General features: G+C 46.9%; 2 protein-coding genes across 3 annotated transcripts in view; both read right to left on the bottom strand.

Moving 5' to 3' along the window:
- LOC139055208 (beta-1,3-galactosyltransferase 5-like) overlaps positions 1 to 8,983 on the bottom strand; it is a 45,975-nt gene extending 36,992 nt beyond the window's left edge. The window contains exons 1-2 of the mRNA XM_070532737.1: positions 8,857 to 8,983; positions 6,260 to 6,610 (exon numbers count right to left, since the gene is read on the bottom strand). Of these exons, the coding sequence (XP_070388838.1) occupies positions 6,260 to 6,610; positions 8,857 to 8,976 (471 nt within the window). The 5' untranslated portion in view covers positions 8,977 to 8,983. The remainder of the gene's footprint in view (positions 1 to 6,259; positions 6,611 to 8,856) is intronic.
- Positions 8,984 to 10,554: 1,571 nt separating this feature from the next.
- Positions 10,555 to 18,700, bottom strand: LOC139055202 (beta-1,3-galactosyltransferase 4-like). Of its 2 annotated transcripts, none has more exons than XM_070532735.1 (4): positions 18,568 to 18,700; positions 16,242 to 16,541; positions 13,951 to 14,277; positions 10,555 to 10,972 (listed from the first exon to the last, which is right to left on the bottom strand). In XM_070532735.1, exons 1-4 carry the CDS (start codon positions 18,660 to 18,662, stop codon positions 10,624 to 10,626), a joined length of 1,071 nt encoding a protein of 356 aa, XP_070388836.1. In that variant the 5' UTR covers positions 18,663 to 18,700; the 3' UTR covers positions 10,555 to 10,623. The 2 variants fall into 2 exon arrangements, with proteins under 2 accessions (XP_070388836.1, XP_070388837.1); XM_070532736.1 differs by having other exon boundaries at positions 16,293 to 16,541.
- Positions 18,701 to 21,911: the final 3,211 nt, after the last annotated feature.

The raw sequence follows: 21,911 nt of genomic DNA, 5'->3' as shown, positions 1-21,911 counted from the left end.
AAAAGTCGGAGCTACTCCTGGTCTCACCGCGAAAGAAGCACAGATGCGACTCGCCCACTATCAACATACAGCTGGAGGGACACACCATCATTCCGTCTCGGAGCGTAAAAATATTGGGAATGGTTTTCCAGTCGGATCGCACCAATACAATATTAATTCAAAAGCTTAAGACTACAACAGCCCAAGTTACGCACATGATCCGGCGAATAACAACCAAGACAAGAGGCATGGGGGAGGCGGACACGCTTCGGCTTGTCCAAGCCTTCGTCGTGTCTCGAATAACTTACGCTATTCCGTACGCACTACTCAACGAGACGGAACTCAAGAAAATCAACACAATGATCAGAAAGGCATATAAGCAGGCGATGGGTCTGCCAATCAGTACGTCCACAGAACGCCTACTACGACTAGGTGTGCACAACACGGCCGAGGAGCTGATCGAGGCACATTTATCCAGTCAGCGAACAAGGCTGGCGATTACGGAAGCAGGGAGGTCCATTCTCTTACGCCTGGGGCTCTCTGCCCCTATGAGCCATCCGCCGCCTCAGACTGTGAGCTTACCCCATGCCATCCGGAGAAAAATCACCGTACGTCCTCTGCCTCGCAACATGCACCCAGTGCACCACGCAGAGCGAAGGGAGGCCCGCGCCCTGGCCATACACAAGCGATACGGAACTTTACCCTCTACAGCCTACACTGACGCGGCTTCTTACTCCAGACGCGCAGCCACAACAGCCACCGTAGTCGTCAACACAGAACATCGGAGCAGCATTTCGCTCACACGAAACAATCCCCTCCAAGCCGAGGAAGCGGCCATAGCCCTCGCTCTCTCCCAAACAGAGGTTGAAGTCATAGTGACCGACTCCCAACAGGCGTGCCGCAACTTTGCTAGCGGCAGAATTCATGCCACTACACTCCGGATCATCAATCAAAAGCCGCCAACGAGATCAGTCATGATCATCTGGGCGCCAGCTCATCAAGGCATTCCTGGCAACGAGGTCGCCAACCACGTGGCTCGAGATCTGACCCACCGAGCCGACGCCGAGGAATCTGAACCCGAGCGCATGCACCCTCTAGTCTCTTACCAAGACATCACACAACACTACAAGCTAACCCGCAGAACATATGCACCCCCACACAAGTCACTACCTAGAGAGCAGGAGCGATTCCTCCGGGCTCTACAGGTCAATACATTCCCCCACCCAACCAGAAATCACCTCATAGACCCTACAAAATTCTCTCCGCAATGCCGCTTCTGCGCAGAGCCCGGGTCCCTCAGGCACATAGTAGGAGGTTGCAGAGCGGCACCATTAAATCATCCGAACCCTTACCCCACTAACGAGCTTTGGGAGAGAGCCTTGGCCAGCTCCGACCTCGAGGATCAGCAACGGCTGATTGCGAGGGCCCAGGACGCGGCCCGAGCTCAAGGCATTCTGGACTGAGGACGCCTCTCCCTAGCTGCTTCACCTAATAAAAATGTTTATTCTCTCTCTATCGCCTCTACTTTTCCTCGTCTACATCAATGACTTACCTGGGGCCCTATAACGTAAAACTATTCCAATATGTTTCTATTCCAATCTCCTGACGTCAAATTTGCGTAACCACCGACGCAAGCACCGGGCGGTCACCTGCAGGGTTGTCTGAACAGACCAATCAAACGCTCTCCTCGTTCATAGGCGGTCACTTTTGTTTGCTTGAAAAACGAATGACATTGCCTACACTGAGCGGCTTGTCGTATATAATTGGCTAACAAGAGGCGAGGAGAACGCTGAAGTGGAGAGGAATTCACTGGGGCAGAGCCAGTGCACTGAAAATCGATAACCGGATGAAGAGGGTGGTGCCGGCGTCTGCGATTGGTCGGCTTTCCCTTACTTAGCTTGTGGTGGCTGGTCGAAAATCACGGCGGCATGCAACGGAAGCTTAAGAATGACGCTAAAACTGACCTTCAGCAAAGAAGAGTTGGCAGAATGAGGTGGTAAACGTGTCGAAAGGGCTCGAAAACGTTACACGGCCACGCAAAAAGCTTTATTATACGCAAATACACCCATGCTCTCCGGCAGGTGCGAGTAGCCAGCGTCTCAGCGATCGGCGGCAGCCATCTTTTGTTACTTTCGGAACGGGGCAGCCTGCGGCTATTCCGAAGAAAATTCAGTTTTGTTCGGCATATTAATGCCTCTTTATCGCGTACACGTCACTTTGACGCGGTGAGTTTGTGCGGTTTTGTGACGTAGCGTGACAGGCAGGTGAAGTGGCTGCAACCTGAAAACTTTTTACCAATAGCCGAGGGCTAATGGCGAAAAGGGGTCAAATCAGAAATAGGTTTTTTTTCTTTTTTCTGTCAAATCATGCATAATCAGTGTGTACACATCATATCAGATGGGGAGGTATTGCGGTTTTCGTGACGACGCGTGACAGACAGTTGAAGTGGGCGTGGTCGAAAAAAGTTTTTGACCAATCGTGGAGGGCTGATAGCAGAATTGGAATAGAAAAGCTTGGAATAGTTTTACGTTATAGCGCCCCTGCTAACATTAAGAATAAATTACGTCTTTTCGCGGATGACTGTGTCTTATATTTCCCAATTAAAGGCTCGAATGAAATCACCGCACTACAACAGGATCTCGATTCCATCGCAGTATGGTGCGAGAAATGGTACATGCCGCTTAACCTTACTAAATGCAAAGCTTTGTCTTTCACCCGCAAACCACAGCTTAACCAGTCACACCTACACAATAAATTCAGCTCCTATCAATCATGCCCCGTCTTACAAATATCTCGGCGTTCACATGACATCGACACTATCATGGGCAACTCATATTGACACCATCTGTTCTAATGCTTCACGCACCCTTGGATATTTAAAACGCAACCTGAAAGCCGCATCACCAGAAATAAAAAAGCTAGCATATCTAACATTCGTACGTCCGCAGTTAGAATATGCGTCATCTATCTGGCACCCTTCCCCATCATATCTAACCTATGACATAGAAGCAATACAAAATCGCGCTGCTCGGTTTATAACTTCCAATTACTCTCGTGATACCAGCATAACCGCACTAAAACGTACACTTGAACTACCATCACTTGCTTCCCGCCGGATCATCTCTCGTCTCTGCTTGCTTCACACCTTTTATTACAATCCACACTCCAGGCATTCCCTGTTAAATCCACCCTTACGTACATCCTCTCTCTTAAGCCACAGTCGTCCCATAGCAAACATTAACACCCGATCATCTGCCATGAACACTTCACTCTTCCCCGACGCTATAACCCATTGGAACGATCTCCCAGAAGATATCGTGTCATGCACTGACCGTAAAACTTTCCGCGAAATGTTAAATAACCACGCTGCTTAATTACCGATCCGACCTACCCTTACTCTAACACGATGTTCCTTTTTTTTCGCAATTGTCCCTGGCTTGTATTTGTGTATTGTTATTTCTTTACTGTTCTGTACATTTGTTTTAACATTGTTACAAGGATTAAAGCCCTCCCTTATGTAATGCCTCCGGGCCTTTAAGGTGAAAATAAATGAAAAAAAATGAAATTAGAATTACAATGCATGCATTTCGACGGACACTTCGACAATTGATATCTGGAAATCGGTGTAGTACTGAGAATTCGTTTCAAGTGTATATGTCCTGCAAACTCATTGGATACAATTCGTAGAATAACATATGTGGAAAATATAATTAATACGAATGTTAATTAGAGTAATTATGTTAATTATTAAAATATGCAGTTTGATTTCTAGTAGAAGTAATGGCCGCCTCATCGAGCAATTTAGCTGAAGAGTTAGAATTGTGCTACATCTGCCACAGGCGTTTAATAAATATGTGATGCAGCTTCACACACCTGGTGTATACAGCAAGACATGGTGACAGAAAGTGAACATAGAACATGAAATGAAAGATGAAAATGAAAGTCGGTTAAGCACATCTGATTTCACAACAATATGAACAGCTTCATCTAGTGCTCGTCCATGAATTCAGAAGCTGTTTCTCCCAGTGCCACAGAAGGCGTGCTGACGTGATTTACAGAGTCATTTTTAACACAAAATAACTTTCCGGTATATCACGGGCTGTTTTGGAGCTGCAGCAAGCCAAAACCTTGGTTTCGTTGAAGATAGGCTTGCAGCCGCACGGTGTGCTATGACATTGTGGTCTCCAGGGTGGAAGCCCACTTTACAGTTGCATTATCGCGAGGATTGGCCCACTTTATTCGGCGGAAAGCCGACTATGCAGACACACCGATCTCTGGGAAAGAAGGCGTAGAAATCTCCGCGTTAATAAAGAAGTTATGCATTCGAAGGCGATATTTGTTGCACTAAAGATATTTTGACGCTGTTTCTTGTTTTGCTGCGTGATTTCGCAGAGAACAGAGGCCGGCACAGGAGTAGTATACAGAGAAGGGGCTAGACATACGCCGATTCGTTATACAAGTGCTGTCGAGTGTGTAAGCTATTCGGCAAGACGGCGATGACAGCAGCAGCAGCAGCACCAGTAGTTAGCAATGTCTGGGAGGCTTCGTTAAGAAAGCTTCACTTAAATAAGTGATGGTGTGTCAGCCGCGGGCAAAAGACTCGTATAGTTATCACAGTTTTTTTTTTATTGCGATAGCAATTTCATGGACACTCCAGGCGCAATTCCAACGTCTCCGTGATGTTCTGTATAACGTGTCCGTGCGCCGTGTGCTGTGTGTGCGAGTGAAAGCGTGTGAGGGTGAGCCGAGGACGGAGGTTCCATCTCGCGCGTGCAAGGCAGGAAGATGGGTATGATGGGTAGATGTGTACGCCAGGCGCACCTTCCCACAGGGCCAGGCACGGCTGTGAAAATCCGGAACATGATGGGGGAGGGAAGACGGCGCGTCTTCCCTCACGAGCAAGGCTTCGGGGAGGGCACTCTGCTAAAGCCGAGACCACACGTACGCTTACAGACGCGCGCAAGCTCACGTCTCAGCGCATAGCGCCTGCCGCGCCTCGCGAGGAATGGCGATTTGCATCCACAAAGATGCGCGACAGCACGCGCTTATACTGGGCTCACTCACAGACGCCTTGGCAGGCGCCGCTTCGTACTTTGTTATCGACAGTGTTTCAAAATGCTTCAATATTTGTCAACATAATCGTTATATTTAATAATATAACTGTTATAATATAATATAATATATTATATTAATAATATAATAATATAATTGTTATAGCTGTTAGATCAGCGCAAAAAGAAAAGAAGATGTAATTTCTTGCATGATACAAATCTGCTTCACTGAGAGTTGAATGTTCCACGCCGTAGCTGTGTAGCCAGGAGGGCATCTAGACGCGAGGCAGCCTGGGCAGCCCAAGCGCCGATAATAGAGAGGAGCTGTTCCCCGAGATCGCGCCGCGTGTTGACGCGTACGAGCCATACCGCACCGTCTGCGCATGCGTGGTCGCGCGGACCCGAGCTTGCGCGTGTCCGCAAGCGTACGTGCGGTCTGGGCTTAATGCGGCGGCTGCATATGGCGCGGTTGAGCACGGCCGCGCGGGCTCCATCTTGAAAGCGATCTACGATAGGGACCGCGTCTAGGTGTGCCGAGGGTTGACAGCTTCGTGTGCGCTGTGTTCTCGCCGCTTAGTTCGCGTCGAAGCGAAAGGCAGCACGAAGGTCAATTCGCTCGCTGCTGCTGCCGCGCTTCCTCACGCCAGCGTTTTGACAGTGAGTGTCCGCGGTCATCGAATGAGATGTGTTCATCTTTGCCTCTGCGAGAGTGACACCATGCATGCTTGTTAATTTTGTCAATAATAATAATATTTGGGGGTTTTACGTGCCAAAACCACTTTCTGGTTGTGAGGCACGCCGTAGTGGAGAACTCCGGAAATTTTGACCGCCTGGGGTTCTTTAACGTGCACGCAAATCTAAGCACACGGGTGTTTTCGCATTTCGCCCCCATCGAAATGCGGCCGCCGTGGCCGGTATTCGATCCCGCGACCTCGTGCTCAGCAGCCCAACACCATAGCCACTGAGCAACCACAGCGGGTAATTTTGTCAATAAGCGAATGTTTACTAGTATATCAGGCCGATGAAAGTGCTGTCCTTATTTCGTATAGCTGTCTAATAATGTGCTGTCGGAATCGATGCTTCGGCTTTCGGGCGAAACTGCGAATTCTTTTAATGGCACCGGATGACCTGGCTCACAGATCTCGCCAAAAGCAACAAGGTGGGAAGCTTGCAAGGTGCGTCGTGCTCGTATTGATGGAAAGAAAGTAAACGCGCTTGGCGCCGCATACCGTGGCATCGGGCTTGCCGACGAGGAAGAACACGCCGGTACCCTTGTCGTCGCCTACGTCGCGGCCCCATGAGGTGCGTATCGCGGCCCGGTGTTCGAACCTGTCCACGGCGCTGCAAACCACGACAGCCAGGTATCGCGGGCAGGCGACGCCCGGCAGCACGGGGAACCCGCGGGTGCCCACCACACGCGGGATGATGTCAAGCTGCCGAGCGTGCCAACGCATGTCGCTGACACACATTCGCAGAAAGGCGTAGTTGAGAGTGAACAGGAGCGCCAGGGTCCACATGCCGAACACAGCAAACTTGAGGCGAACCATCATGTGCCTCCCTTCCCACAGGGCCAGGCACGGCTGTGAAAATCCGGAAACGGTCGCGTGCGACATTCAGTGCGAAATAAACACATGAACCGCAACACACAATCAAATCAAGCGAAGCATAGGGGATGTTAACTTGTTTCTAAAATTGAAATGTGGAATAACGAAAACGCAAATGAAAGTGGACGATAACGTGCCGCCAGTAGGAGCCGTGTCCAGGGAAGTGGACGAGGGAACAAGACCACCGCATATTTGCAGGATATACGTATATTATGCGCAGGTTGTATGTTCAGCTTGCACCGATGCCACGTTTTCTTTTCGTTCGCCTTTCATTATATATGCTCTGTCTTATTAATTTTACATTTATATGAGCTAAAAACTATTTTCCCGTGTGCTTTGCTTGGCTTTGTTGGCTTCATTTATGATTCTTGCTAAAAAAAAAAAAAAAAACCCGAGTCCCTTGGTTTTGATTATTCAGTGCGAAAGTCGGCATGCTCGGCGTGTGCGTCACTGAGGCGCATCCCTTGTTCTCAAAGTTTAATCCTTGGACCGCGGCGCTGATCTTGCGGTCAAATATACACAACATTAAGGCGGATCGTGAGGTGTCATTGAAATGAAACATTCGCGCCGACTTGTCATGGTGTGGTTTCTTTTCTTCATGCAGTGAAGCTTTCACGTCTTAATCTATGGTTTCAGTGGATAAGAAGGGAGAAAACCCTGTCAGCATTTTGGCTGTCGCCCAAGAGATCTGAAATGCTATAGCGTTTAACGGTGTCCCTTTTCTCAGGTATGCACTCGATCTCTTTAGCAACTCCCCTTCCCCCATCCCCCTATACCCTCACCTTTCGCCAAAGGTGCCGTTGTGTGTAGCCCATGTATTCGGGAAAGACACGGTTGCCGCTAAATGAACACACGCAGAAAAAAAAAGAAAACAACACACGTACACACACGCACACACTAAAAGAACACAGTAATTTGCCATAGGCGAAGTGTCTAGAAGTTTTCAACTTTCATTCAGCTAACCAGCTAGACCATTCGCGGAACACTTAGTCCACTGCCAAGAATTGAGATGAAAATTTCGCGCTACACATTAGAACGGTCAATATCGCGCGGGCGTTCAACGTGCCCCTCGACGATGCCACACAGTCAAAGGGGGCACTGGTGTTTCATGGTGCCAGCCATTTCCTCCCATTAAAGACGACGCATCTGGCTCAACAGGTTGTGGAAACGATGAGACTAATGAACACGTCGACACCAAGGTAATGTATCCAGAAAAGACACGCAAGGAGGAGATCGGAGTGAGCGAAAATTTCGCTGGGAAAGAACTATGTTACCTTAACTTCTATGTGTGTCTCTGTGGGTGCAGTCGTATCCATCAACTAGAGAAAATAGACGAGTAGCAAGTTCCCTTGAACAGCACGTATACGAGTGGCTACATACGGCGTTTATACGAGTGAATCGAAAGTTTCGCCGATATATAGGTTAAGTTCAGTCGTACGGCCTACACAATATGTCTCCATTTCGTTAGTCTATTCATACTTCTTATACTTATGACTAAGTTGATTCTTACCTCAGTAAAAGTTTTTAAGAGTCCAATTTCCTTTTCTTTATTCTTTTAACTTCTTGAACTTGTTGACGGACCCTTTCACATGCCTTTTACTCTCCTTTTCCAGATAGGACTGAAAATGTCAACGTAACACTGCTCGTTATCATTTGGGCTGCCTGCCCGTCCGAAATGTTGGCGGTATGCCCGCTGTGCTGACGTCATGACTTGCGTTCCCAACGGCGCGAGTAATTCACTCAGTGCGCTGCATACATTTGTGACGGAAATGAGAAATATATGGTATGCGTCCTTCGTATGTACATTTCAGGGCGCTCAGACCCATTTGCGTGTGTGTGTGTGTGCGCGTGTGTGTGTGTGTGTGTGCGTGTGTGTGTGCGTGTGTATGTGTGTGTGCGTGTGTGCGTGTGTGCGTGTGTGCATGTGTGCGTGTGTGTGCGTGTGTGTGTGTGTGTGTGTGTGTGTGTGTGTGTGTGTGTGTGTGTGTGTGTGTGCGTGTGTGTGTGTGTGTGTGTGTCAAACCTCTATATACAGTACGCGGAGGTTGGACGACGAAACATGCTCTACGCACGATAAAGACACCGAAGCATGTGTGCAGTGCGAGCCGAAATGAACGTCTTACAGGAGGAACCACGGATGCGTCGCGTGAGACTATCAGCCTAATAGCCCTTACTCACGTGCTGCATTGCGTTATCGCCCAGCAGATGCGCAAAACACATACCTCGAGATAAGGCTGCCGGAGAAGTCTCCTGCCCGCCATGTTATTGTTCTTTTTCTTTTCTTCTACTGAAAGGTGTTCGATTCTGACGCGGTCTGGCGAAGATGATGATTCCACGCACATGCTCACAAAGGACGATCGGTAAAGAAGCAAGTGGTAGAACGATAAGAAAAGATAGAGGGAAATGGTAGTAGCAGTAATAATAAGCATACAAAACCTAACAAAATGTAAAAAAGAGAACAGCCTGGGAAAAAAAAGCGAAGACACAAGAAAGAAACACACACCCCACCACTGTGCTCGTGGTGTGGTGTGTGTTTCTTTCTTGTGTCCTCGTTTTCTTTCTTTCGCGCAGTCAAAAGAAACATTTAAAGCTATGAACCAACTAGCCCGCCAAGACTTCCTATTAAAGTAGATTTCTTCTTCTCTGGGCTCTTTTTTATGTGCGCAACCTAAGCAAGAAGCAGCAATTTCATGTGTGAGCCTCATCGCAGTGTCCACTTGCCAGTCCCGCGTCCTGACTTTTTGCCTACTGCGCTCGTGGTGTGGTGTGGTGTGCCTCTTGTGTCCTCTTTTATTTTCTCGCAGTTAAAATAATTGAGCAAATAAGATCAACCCTTTTCAAAGCGGTCTTCTACGCACTACCCAGTAGGCTAATTATTTCATGAATCAATCACGTGAATTCTCCACGTTGAAATAAAAATAACCGACACCAAAATGGGTCAACTAACTGCAACGTCGTATACCTTTTTTTCTATAGAAAGCAATATCGGTGCGCTTAGAAAACTTGCTTAATGCTATGTTATTCGTCATTCCAGGGAGCTGTCCGAAAAAAAAAAGTGGTTTTACGTGCCAAAACGAAGATCTGATTATGCTAATTTTGATCACCTGGTGTCGTTTAGCGTGCGCCCAATGCACGGTGCACTAGCGTTTTTGCATGATCGCCCCCATCGAAATGCGGCCGCTACGACCTCGTGCTTAGCAGCGCAACGCCAAAGTTACTTTAAGCGACCACTACAGGTAGAGCAGCAGGATACCTGCTCAAAGGTGTGTGCAGCACTTTAAGATGCGTTGTCTACAATTATGCGTTAGGGAAAACACCTGTTATTTCAGAATCATACAATTAGTTGAGAGTGTCATTGAGAGTGTCAGGAGAGTGTCATTACACAGCGTGAAGACTGAGGATGACAACACCTGCTGCTTGAGCTAATTTAACATTCACGTCAAATGATGGTCGCTTGTGCTGTCGGTATAATGTGAGCAATTGACGCGAACAGAACGAAAGTATAGTCGCTAACATTTTACGAGATTTTTTTTTCTTATGTGTTTCCCATCTGCTCGCGGCAAACCGCCGTGAACTATAGTTTCGCAGTGTGTGTGTGTGTCTGTAAGCCATTTTGTAATACTAGACTAGCGCTAACAAAACAAGGACACGAGTAGATACACGACAAGAACACCGTGTCTTTGTGTTCGTACGCTCTTCTCCCCGCCTCGTCCTTGTTAGCGCTGCACTGGTATTCCAAGGTAGCAAAATACCGACACCACGACGAGCGTGCGATACGTGCAAAATGGCCCGGACCATCCAACTTTTAAATTGTTTTCGCTTAGCCCTGAAAAACAAGAAAGGAAAAGAGAACGCCGTTTGCCATAGACCTACAAATACGTAGCCGCTACGACCCTCCGCAGACATGTACAGAAACACCGTCACATATCGTCATTTTCTATTGTCGTATAGCGCAGCAGCACGAAGGCAGCAATTGCGCGCGTGGGCCATCAGCAGTGGCGGTCGGTGCCGTTGAGCGGCGTGCAGGCCCCGGCCGTCTGACCACGCGCCAGCGCCCACGCGGTGCGCAGGGTGTCGGGCTTGGCGACTGTGGCGGCCAGCAGCCCGCGGTAAGCGCACGGGTCTGCCAGCTCGTCGCAGCAGGCGAAGCAGGGCGAGTTGAACAGCCTCAGGTGCAGCTTGGACGCGACGATTCCCGTGAGGAAGACGTTCTCGTGGTGCAGGGCGGGCGTCTCCAGCGCCTTCCGCAGCATCGGACCCACGATGGCCCCCGACATCACGTACGCAGCACCGGACAAGTAGACAGGCACCCATGAGCCGGCCGGGCTTCCGTAGTGCCTGTAAGCGCGCGGGAATAGGTGACTAGTGTATTTCGCAGTTGCGGGAGAGCTTTCTTATTTGTTTGTTTAAACGCGAATCCTTCTTTGTCCCAATCCTGCTCTTTACGGAAGTGCTAGTGCACTCAACACAAGTTACAAAGCGCGAGCGCTTTGCCACATGCTTCCGCGTTGAAGCTGAATGGAACGCGAAATCGACTTTTATTGTGTGCAATGGTTCGACGCACGTTTGATGCTTAGTGAAGAACATCACAATGCTTTTAGAGTTGGAGAAATTATTCGTGGGGCACAATGTGAGTGCTTTTGACTTCCTTTTGCGCCGTTAGCAAGCAGAAGACGCCGTGCCACGTTCAGGTGTGCAAGCAACATCAACGTATGGCTCAGCACAGTACGGCTCAGCACAAACAGTCCTTGCTCATCGTTCAGAAGAATTGTTGACCTCACCTGCTTCTCAAAAAGCAGAAAACTGAGCGCAATGTGAAATGCTGGCTTCTTTCTTTGCTACAGTCTAGAAGTGTGAAGTTGTATTTCATGTAAAACTATGCCGATTCGCACTGTCTTCGACACCATAAATCACATGTCACAATTCCTCCACCCCAGTCCTGTGGTAGAAACCTGAAGCAAAACAAAAATTAACTGATTCTGCTGCTGTCAAAGCAACGAGTGTGGAAGCTACGCAGACCTTACGCTGACGGAGGGATTCTCGTTAATTGCCTCTGTCTTCAATATGTATGCATGAAAATTCCCCCGTATCTGTGTAATTAATTCGTCAATTTCAGCCTCCTCTTGATTAAACATGCACATGCACCATACGGACAAGTCGATAGTACTTTGCAGCATATCGCCTTGGGGTAGGACAAAATGGACTGCGCCGAACCGCTTTGCGAACCGGTTCAGGGTTAGGTTTTTATAATTTTTTAATAAATAATAATTTTTATACCCCGAACCGAAACCCAACCGGAAAGAAATCAGAGCTCGTTGAACCCGAACCCGAAACAAATCGTTTTTTTTTCTATTCGACACCCTGCCTTTAGGGCTGATCGTTTTGCTGCCTGCATGTGTTCATGCTTCACCGTCAACGACTTAATGGCGAAAGATGGCGTGACAAGCAATAGGTTAGATACACACCAGGCCACTTGTGGGGGAATACGAAACTATAGAACAAATAGAATAGCGTGAAAAGAACGACAACAGCAATATATATATATATATATATATATATATATATATATATATATATATATATATATATATATATATATATATATATATATATATATACAGGGTGTTTCAGCTAACTTTAGCCTGAGTTTAAAAATATTCCGGTACATTCCAAGACGACGCGAACAAAAGCATGTTGCTCAGTTTTGTATGTAGTGTGTCCCGCTATCTGTTTAATTTTGCCTAATTAGAAAATTAATCGAGATTATTTAACCAACTTCTGAAGCAACGTAGTCGGGCAAAAAATTCCAATTAGAAAGTTGTAGAGCGCTTTGCAAAACGTCCGATCAGACAGCTTATAACTTTCTGTCTGTTAAGTATTAGTGTTTTTCAGCTTACTGCGGATGCCCGTGAAATGCAAAACAAAAATACCACGTGATATACCCGCCTGCGCGCCGTGATTGCAGCGCTCCCAAACTGTCCACGTCCAAACGAACATAGCATCTAGCAGGGCGAGCTGCCGCTTAAAATGCGACAGTGCAGTGACGACGGCGTTGGCTGTGCGATTTACGCCAGCGATTAGCAGACACAGCGACAGCACACGCGGCTAAATGCTATCTTCGGTTGTGCGCGGAACGCTTGGAAGTAGTGCAATCACGATGCGCAAGCGGGCATGTCACGTGGTGTTTTTTGTATTTCGCGGGCATCCGCAGTAAGCTGGAAAACACTAATACTTAATAGAGAGAGAGACAGAAACTGTTTATTTGGACGTTTTGCAAACCGCTCTGCAATGTTCTAATTGGAATTTTCCCCCTAGCCTCGTTGCTTCAGAAGTTGGTTAATGAATGTTGACTAATTATCTAATTAAGCAAAATACGAAAACAGCGTAACACACCACATACAAATGTGAGCAACATGCATTTGGTCGCGTCGTCTTAGAGGGTACCGGAATGTTTTAAAACTCTGGCTAAAGTTAGCTGAAACACCCCGTATAGAGTACTGCATAGTACTAAATAAATAAATAAATAAATAAATAAATAAATAAATAAATGTAAACGAGAAGAAAGGGGGTTAACCGAGGTGCCCGATTTTTATTGGTCATATTATAGGAAGCCAACAAACACTGACACTAAGGACAAAAACATAGGGGAATTACTTGTGCTTAATAAATGAAAAAGAAACGACAAATTAATGGAAATCAAAGTGGATGAAAAAACTAATTGCCGCAGGTGGGGAACGATCCCACAACCTTCGCATGCGAAGCTTGTAGGATTTTTACTTTTGACTAAATTTGTACTTTATGCGCAGCAGACTACATCATTGTCATAGTAAAATCTTTCGTCAGCATTTATAAATAACCTTTTTTTTTAACTGTAAGTGTGGTAGCTAGTGAGACCTACGAATCTGCCGAAAATACCACCTTGTGAGCCACCAATACGTGTTCCTGAGATATCAGTGATTAAGAGAGGAATCACAGCGCTTAAGCATACGGGACAGAAGGCAGGCAGAGACGAGGATGTGCTAATTTGTACTCGCTACCACAACTGTAAGATCACACAAGCCATTGCCCAAGGACGCCAACAATACCTCTAATCAGTTGATTGTTTTGACGCCGTACTCCATTATATCTGATCATCATTTCGAACGCAAACAACATTGAGGGATGACGTGTCTTCATGAGGGTACGAACAGTAACAGGCGAATACATGTACTGCGTCTGTTAATGAAGCTCCCTGAAAACCCGGGCTTAATGTACATGCTACATGCTAGAGAAAGCCTAAGCTATAGCTGTAGCACGACTGCTGCCGCCACACACACCTTCGGCGCTTGCGACCGATCGGCCTGCTCTCGTGTCGCTTGCCGAGCAGGAAGCCAGCGCTGTTGCCGCGCCGCGTGTCGTTCTCGAAGGCGGCCTTCTTCGCCTCCAGTAGCCCGACCAAGCCCGGCAGGTCCACGTAAGCGTCGTCGTCCGCCTTGAGGACGAAGCTGACGCGCGGACAGAACGTGTGCGCCCACTGGAGAAGGAGCAGTGACTTGAGCGTCTGGTTCCTAATGGTATCCTCGAAGTCGGCGCGGATCACGTCTCCGAACACCGAGCTTTCGGGGAGAACCGACGAGTCATCGCTCTGTACCGAGCTGATCGACCTGCATTTAGTTGTTGCCCGAAAAACTAAGCTAACGATACTGTGTGCTCGGGATTTTTTTTCACCTCTGCTGCGCCGCAAGCTCTCTCACGCTTCGTATCTGCTATCAGTGCTTTACTTTCAACTCTTGAGCAAGATGCGGTTGCAACATCAGATTGTTTTGACGTCGCAAGCTTCGTACCTCCTCCTGTGACGGGTCACACAAGGATCGCATGTGTCGCGCAAGGCTCCTTGTGTGAAGGAACCTTGTGTGACACACACACACACACACACACACACACACACACACACACACACACACACACACACACACACACACACACACACACATACACACACACACACGCACGCACGCACGCACAGACACACACACAGACACACATACACACACACGCGCGCACACACACACACACACACGCACACACACACACGCACACACACACACACGCACAGACACACATACACACACACACGCGCACACACACACACACACACACACGCGCGCGCGCGCACGCACACGCACACACAAGCACGCACGCACGCACACACACACACAGACACACACACACGCACACACACACACACACACGCGCGCACACACACGCACACGCGCAGGCATGCACACACACATACGCAAATACACACACAAACGCATGCTCATATGCACACGCACACACATCATTAGCGTAGGCGGCACGCCAATGGCAAAACACACTCACGGACCAATATCTTCGCGAAATCGGCCCAAGGTCTTGATGGTGAGCTGATAAATGTAAATGTCAGGGGCCCAATTCACAAAGATTTTGTTCCAAGTGTCCTTTGCCTATGGCCAACCGAATTCGCTAATAATATATCCAACATCAGGAATAGACGGAATTTTCTGGTACGAACACTTATAGTGTAGAAGTTTTTTTGTGTCTGAATACAGGGTCCCATGAGACCAACACGGTTTGAGCAGTAACATCAGACCAGAAGGCAGAACTCCATGGATTGCTATTGGCAACGCATGTGACGTTCACCCGTATTATCTGAGCTCTCTGCGTTCTAGCTCTATATCTCGCGACACATGCAAGAATGCGTGCAGCCGCTGTGTTTTTCTAGTTCTCTGAGCGCTCAGACGTTGGGCTATCGAGATGGCACCACTTTGCTGAGCTAAAGACACGTACGTGACACTGGGACATTCTTGTTGCTTAATTAAGATAAGCGACTTTGATACAGACGATGCTTTTTAGCCTACTGTTCAAGAGTATTCCGCAAACATTGGGCTGTTATAATGTCCGCGCAGGCCCCTTGCAAGGTCGTGTATAACCGGTGAGCAAGTTCCTTCCAAGAAAAATTTGCGCCTTATCGGGCTTTTCTTGTTCCCTAAAAGTAATCGTCAATAACCTTGGGTTTACTTACTTGCTGTAACGCTGCGCTACCGCTACTTTCAGATCACAAACGGCATACGCATATAAGCGTGACAAAGCTTTCCGGATAGGAAAGCATATAGCAAGCGTAGAGTGTTAAGCAAAGGAAATGTGCCCAAGATTGATGACGAATATTGTTTGGGGACCCCATAAACCGTTAAGGAGATAAACATTTTCTTTAGAGTGTTGCAACAGCAGTAAAATAGAAAGCAGTGATGTCAAGGTTTGGAAATGGCGCCCATATATCACTTCTCAAACGTTTCCCGGAATGAGCTGTTAGTGGACTCAGGAACTCATGAATCTAAGCATCTGAGCTCTAACCACGGGCAGGAAAAGGAACCAAACTCAGTGCGCTTATCAACGTTAGGCAAAAATAGTTGGGGACGGGTGAAAGTCGGAGGCCAGAATAACGAAGAAGTTGATGCGATATAACTCTTCGTACACGAGCAGGCGCCTTCCACTCGGCAGATACCAGGGTAACACTGGAAGGGGTCATTTTGTCCTACGGTGAACTGACAGCGGCGACGAACAGTTTCAACCGTGATTTGACAGCCACCTCTCACGAGCGCTTTTCGCGGTCCCCTGTCCGGCGGCATCCTCGGCGTACCGGCCGAGTAGGAAGTAGACCGCGCTGTGTCCCGGCCGGGCGTCGCGGGCCCACGTATCGCGGATGGCTTGGCGCTCGGGAGCGTGGTCGGGCGCCGAGCACACCACTACGGCCAGGAAGCTCGGGCACGACGCGCGCGGCAGCGTCCCGAAGGCGCCTCCGCTGGCAGACGCCAGGAGCCTGAGATTAGCGGCCGCCGCTGTCGCTGCCGCCGGCGGCGGCTGCGACCAGGTCGTGTCCACGCGGCTCCTGTGAAAAGGCAGCGAAACGTAACACCCCAAATTTTTGCACATTTGTCCTCTACACGTGTTGCGCAAGCGGACACAGGCCCAAGGTCTGTGTCTGTCTCGTGTTTACGTGTCAGTGTCCTCGCGTGTGCCACCTAAGCTGCTCAACTTATGCACCACAAAGTCACGCTCTATCAACTAGTCCCCGTCGAAGTGCTGCTGCTGAACGTTATTTCAAGTAGACATTGAAAGCGGCTCGTGCTTCGCCTCCACTTAATAGAGAATGGAGGCAAAGGCCGTTTGTCGACAGAAGTGGTTATTAACAACGCACTTCGGCGATTCCCGAGCCTAACTTTTGTTTGCAACCAGGAGCCACTTTCAATGTCTACTACGACGGTGGAGGCGGAGGGCGTTTCCAACAGCCGGACGGTGCGCATTTCCGAGTTGAGACGAAACTTCACTTTGACCTGCGGGTGTGGATGCCTGCATTTTCGTGAATGTGCTTTCTGTATAGTTTGCGCCAAAACAGGTACTTGATCGGGTTCATCACACTCTGCTGTCAAGTGCCAGCTTCCGTCTGTTCCGTGAGGGATCCACGGTATATGCGTTAGAATCTTGTGCAGCCGAAGATAATTAAAATCGCTAGGCAAGACCAGTACACCATATAGGGAATAACTAAATACTGCTAAATTGCGGGACTACAAGCGCTCGTTTCTCATGTTCGACAGCAAGATGTTAGTGAGACTTTGCCACCCGAGGGTACAGCGGAGAGCGCATTGAAGTCTGCAGGGCACCGTGACCGGAAGGTCAAAAAGCGGGACCATGGTGCCTTCGCACATGTGAGAGGATGCGATGTCATCAGGATGCCATCAAGTACTGCAAAAGGATGCCATCAAGTGCTTCACATTCTCTCATTGTGGGAATCCTTGATGGACGGACGCTATTTTCAGTTCGTAAATTGAACAGATCTCGTACTCATGTCATATTGGTGTCTCCTGTAGAAATTTATAACCTTCCGCAGAAGGTTCAAACTCAAGGGCAGAAAAACGAAGGAAAGTGAAAGTGAAGGAACGTTGTTAAATTAGGGAGGGCAGCGATACCAGCACAAATTAGTACCTTGTTATTTCTAATACCGCGCAGCGCAATACTCCCTTTAGAACTTGTGCAACTGTCAACGAATGAAACGCGATAACGTGTACATGCGACATTTCGTTGCATTTAGCACCTCGTGTTAAGCGTACTGCGAAACTTTAAAGGCTCATATTTGGATCTCTGAGGGCTAAGAGCGATATTCACGAGCTTTTCGCTGTATTTGCTGAAGCTCGTGCGCATCACCATGCCGCATCATGTACTCGCTGTTAAGCATGCACATTGTTCGATAGTTCAATTGTCTGCGCTTAAAAATAGAATAATGTATTTTGACGCGATACAGGCAATAAACTCAGTTACCAGTTCATGGTCGTCCTGTCGGTGTGTCCTTGTGTGGGTGGGTTTTCGCGCGCAGACAATTTTGGTATCAGATATGCACCAACCAACTCACCAAAATGTGTTAGCACTCGCATTAGCCCATTTCATTCGTTGAAGGCCGCCATACTAGCCCACACAAGTATTCAAAACGTTAGAAAAGTGTAAATACATACATATATATATATATATATATATATATATATATATATATATATATATATATATATATATATATATATATATATATATATATATATATATATATATATATATATATATATATATATATATATATATATATATATATATTCACATTTAAACCGCGCAGCCTCAAATTCGCTGACGCATTCCGCTCTTCAGTGATGAGGTTCATACGCTCTGTTGGGCTTACGCTTAACTACGATGATCGATATGCCTACAAGTATGTTTAGCGGTGCCCTCGTTCCGAAAACTTGGAACTCGTATAGAAACAGATGCGCATGCTCGGGCACAGGTGGGGCCCAACCTCTGCACATCTGTACGCGTCCCCGTACTGTACATGCCATCACGGTTGCACTGTCGCACTCAGTGGCTCGACTCACCTGCGCGCAAGCAGGAAATAAATAAGCAGCGAGGTGAAGCTCAGCCAGACCGCGATGGTGACCCTGCGCAACAGGATGATCAGTAGCTTACTCATCAAGAACGTTGTTTGCTTGTTTGCTCCTCAAATAATGGCACTTACCCACTGCAGGATATTGACCGAGAAAGCGGCGCTAAGTAAGAAAAAAGAAAACAGCGGAAAAAAGAAAGAAGAAAACTATTGTGCAAATAGTACAAATGGTAATAAAAACTAACTAATTAGATATGTGTTGGTTATAGTGAAGTAAGACGCATGGCTGGCACAAAAAGAACTGATTTGCAGGCATTATCCTGACACCTATGCCACTAGTTCTTGCAGGCATTGCAATGACACCGCTAGCCTAGATCATATGCTCTGGCGTTGCCCCTCGTTACGAGGCACTGAACAAATCAATGAAGACCAGTGGCTCTTCGCTATCAAGAGCCCCGATGCCGGGACGCAACTATGGGCTGTCCAGAGGGCCCACGATGCGGCGGTCGGGCATGGCCTGACTGTCCCATCGTGGGAGCGGCCCGCAGCGCACTGAGTCGCGTACCTCAGGCCCTTCATTAAAGTTTTGCATCCATGCATCCATCCATCCACTGACAACGATAACATTTCCGAAGGAACAAATTATAATCTCAGTCAGGATTAACATGATGGTCATCCTGTGCCAAATAAGAAGAAATAAACGGCCATGAAAGCACGTGTGTATCGCTGAAGGCCGAAGCAGAGAGCCCGAAAGAAAACTCGCTACACTTTCACTTTCAGTCATGTATTTACAAGCGAAAATAAATGTTACGAGTGGGCGCTTAGAAATAATGGGCACAACGAAGACATCATGAAAAAAAAAATGAGGATCACGCACATGCATTAAAAAAAAAAGGAAGAAGACAGAGAAACGAGACAGAGGGAGCTCGAGAATTCAAAGAGAAGCGCATGAGATTACGAGTAGCAACACAGAATGTGGACAAGTGCTTACGTCCATACTAACAAAAGTTACCTTACGTTAGTAAGAGAAGTTTCGCTCTCCAGCTGCTCCCAATCGCTTCTCGAGCGTAAGCAGAGTGAAGTTTGCAAGCACAAATTGAATAGCCCAGCAGTCAGCGTTGCTAAAAACTTAAAATACGCGTATGTAAAAGTTCAAGGCGAGTACAGAACATGTGATGCTGCATATATATATATATATATATATATATATATATATATATATATATATATATATATATATATATATATATATATATGTATATTCTACGCGTGCCAGAAATGGAGAGAAAAAGGTTAGCACGAAAAACCAGAAGAAGGTGGGTTTGCTACCCTGCACGGAGGTAATATCTACATATATAATGAACGAGAAGAAAGGGGGTTAACAGAGGGGGCCGATTTTTATTAATCATACCATAACAGGCCAACAAGGACAACGCAGGATAAATTACTTGTACTTACTAATTAAAATAAACAAATTATAAATTAATGGAATTTAAAGTGGATGCAAAGACAACTTGCCGCAGGTGGGGAAAGATCCCACGTCTTCGCATTACGCGTATTATCCTCTACTAATTGAGCTACTGCGGCGCCGTTTTCCCATCGACTTTCCGGGGTATTTGTGTGTTGCTACTAGAACTAACCCTGTGAGCGTTAGCCAGCGCCACCACTCACAAGCCGGATGTGTAACATCCTTTCTGCCGCAGGCGTCATGAGTACGTGATCTTTTTTAAAAATTGCCTGTGACAAACAGCGCAATTCTAATCCTTGATATAACTTACTCGATGAGGCGGTCACAAATCGAATACTTAATTGAATAAATAACATGATTCCGCTAATAAATTTTGAATTAATTTTTACGCACATGTTTTAACCTGCGAATTATAACCAATGATTTCTCAAGGCATATCCACTTAGAACGAATTCTCAGGATCGCACCAGTTTCACGATATTAATTTTTATTGTAGGACGAACTGCATTGGCGTTCCAGTCAGCTTTTAATAAAATGCTATCTTGTGCTCTGGAGCACTGAAGTTCAGCTTCGTCATCTCGGGCTGTCTTTATGCAGTGCTTTGGTACCCTCACTTGACTAGTTCCATTCACCATTATGTTTCCTTCTGTGGCGAAGATGAAAGTACCGTTTTTTTTAACGTTTAATAGACACTCAATAAAACTATTTAGTTCCCTTGTTTCGTAGGCGTTTTTCTGCATTACAAGAACAATAGAGTATTAGAGACCTCACTTCGTTGTCTCGATTCGGACATATTTGTTCCTTAAGCCTGTATTATTAAAATCTGCAACCAAAATGTTTGCTAACGCAGTCCGACGCAGTATCATTGAACCTTATTGATTACTTGGCTAAATTGTATTTATTTATTTGCCTTTTCATTGCTTTTTTAAAGGTTCCCCACATGCTAAGCTCTTTACAACTTTACGACAAAGTCCATTTAACCGTAACTAGGCTGGCTTCAGAGGCAGCAATTGAAGTGGGAGGCAAGGCACCAAGGCAACCAGTAGGCAACCTCTCGCAAGTAACAAAGGACCTAATACAGAAACGACAAAGAATGATAGTGTCGAACTCAAGAGATAAGATAGAATTCACGGAACTGTCAAAACTGATCAACAAGGCGAAAATAAGGGCTATTCGAAATTATAACGGGAGATAGACTGAAGAAGCCTTGAAAAATGGACGCAGCCTGAAATCATTGAGAAGGAAACTTGGCATAGGACAAACCAGGATGTATGCACTGAAAGATAAGCAGGGTAATATTATCAGCAATTTCGAAGGTGCAGTAAAAGGAGCGGAAGAATTAAATACTGACCTGTACAGTACCCAGAGGAGCCACGATACCTCCATTCGAAGCGGTAATGCACAGGTTGCAGAAACTCCTCCTATAACTAGTGATGAGGTTAGAAGGGCTTTTCAAGACATGAAAGGGGGAAAGTGGCAGGAGAAGATGGAATAACAGTCGATTTAATCAAAGATGGAGGAGACATAATTCTTCAAAAATTGGCGGATCTCCTGACTGGAAGCTTGGCATTATCATTGAAAAGGAAGGTGTACAATCAGTGCATTTTACCGGCGCTGACATATGGGGCTGAGACTTGGAGACTGACAAAGAAGCTGGAGAACAAGTTAAGGACCGCGCAAAAAGCGATGGAACGAAGAATGCTAGGCATGACTTTAAGGGACGAAAAGAGAGCGGTTTGGATCCGAGAGCGAACGGGTGTAGCCGATATTCTAATCGACATAAAGAGAAAAAAATGGCGCTGGGCAGGTCATGTAATGCGCAGGTTAGATAACCGTTGGACCATTATGGTTACAGAATGGGTACCAAG

Source organism: Dermacentor albipictus, chromosome 1 (genome assembly GCF_038994185.2).
Source record: "Dermacentor albipictus isolate Rhodes 1998 colony chromosome 1, USDA_Dalb.pri_finalv2, whole genome shotgun sequence".
Classification (NCBI taxonomy): domain Eukaryota; kingdom Metazoa; phylum Arthropoda; class Arachnida; order Ixodida; family Ixodidae; genus Dermacentor; species Dermacentor albipictus.
The sequence above is the reverse complement of the archived record's forward strand: the minus strand, read 5'-3'. Positions and strand labels throughout refer to the sequence as shown.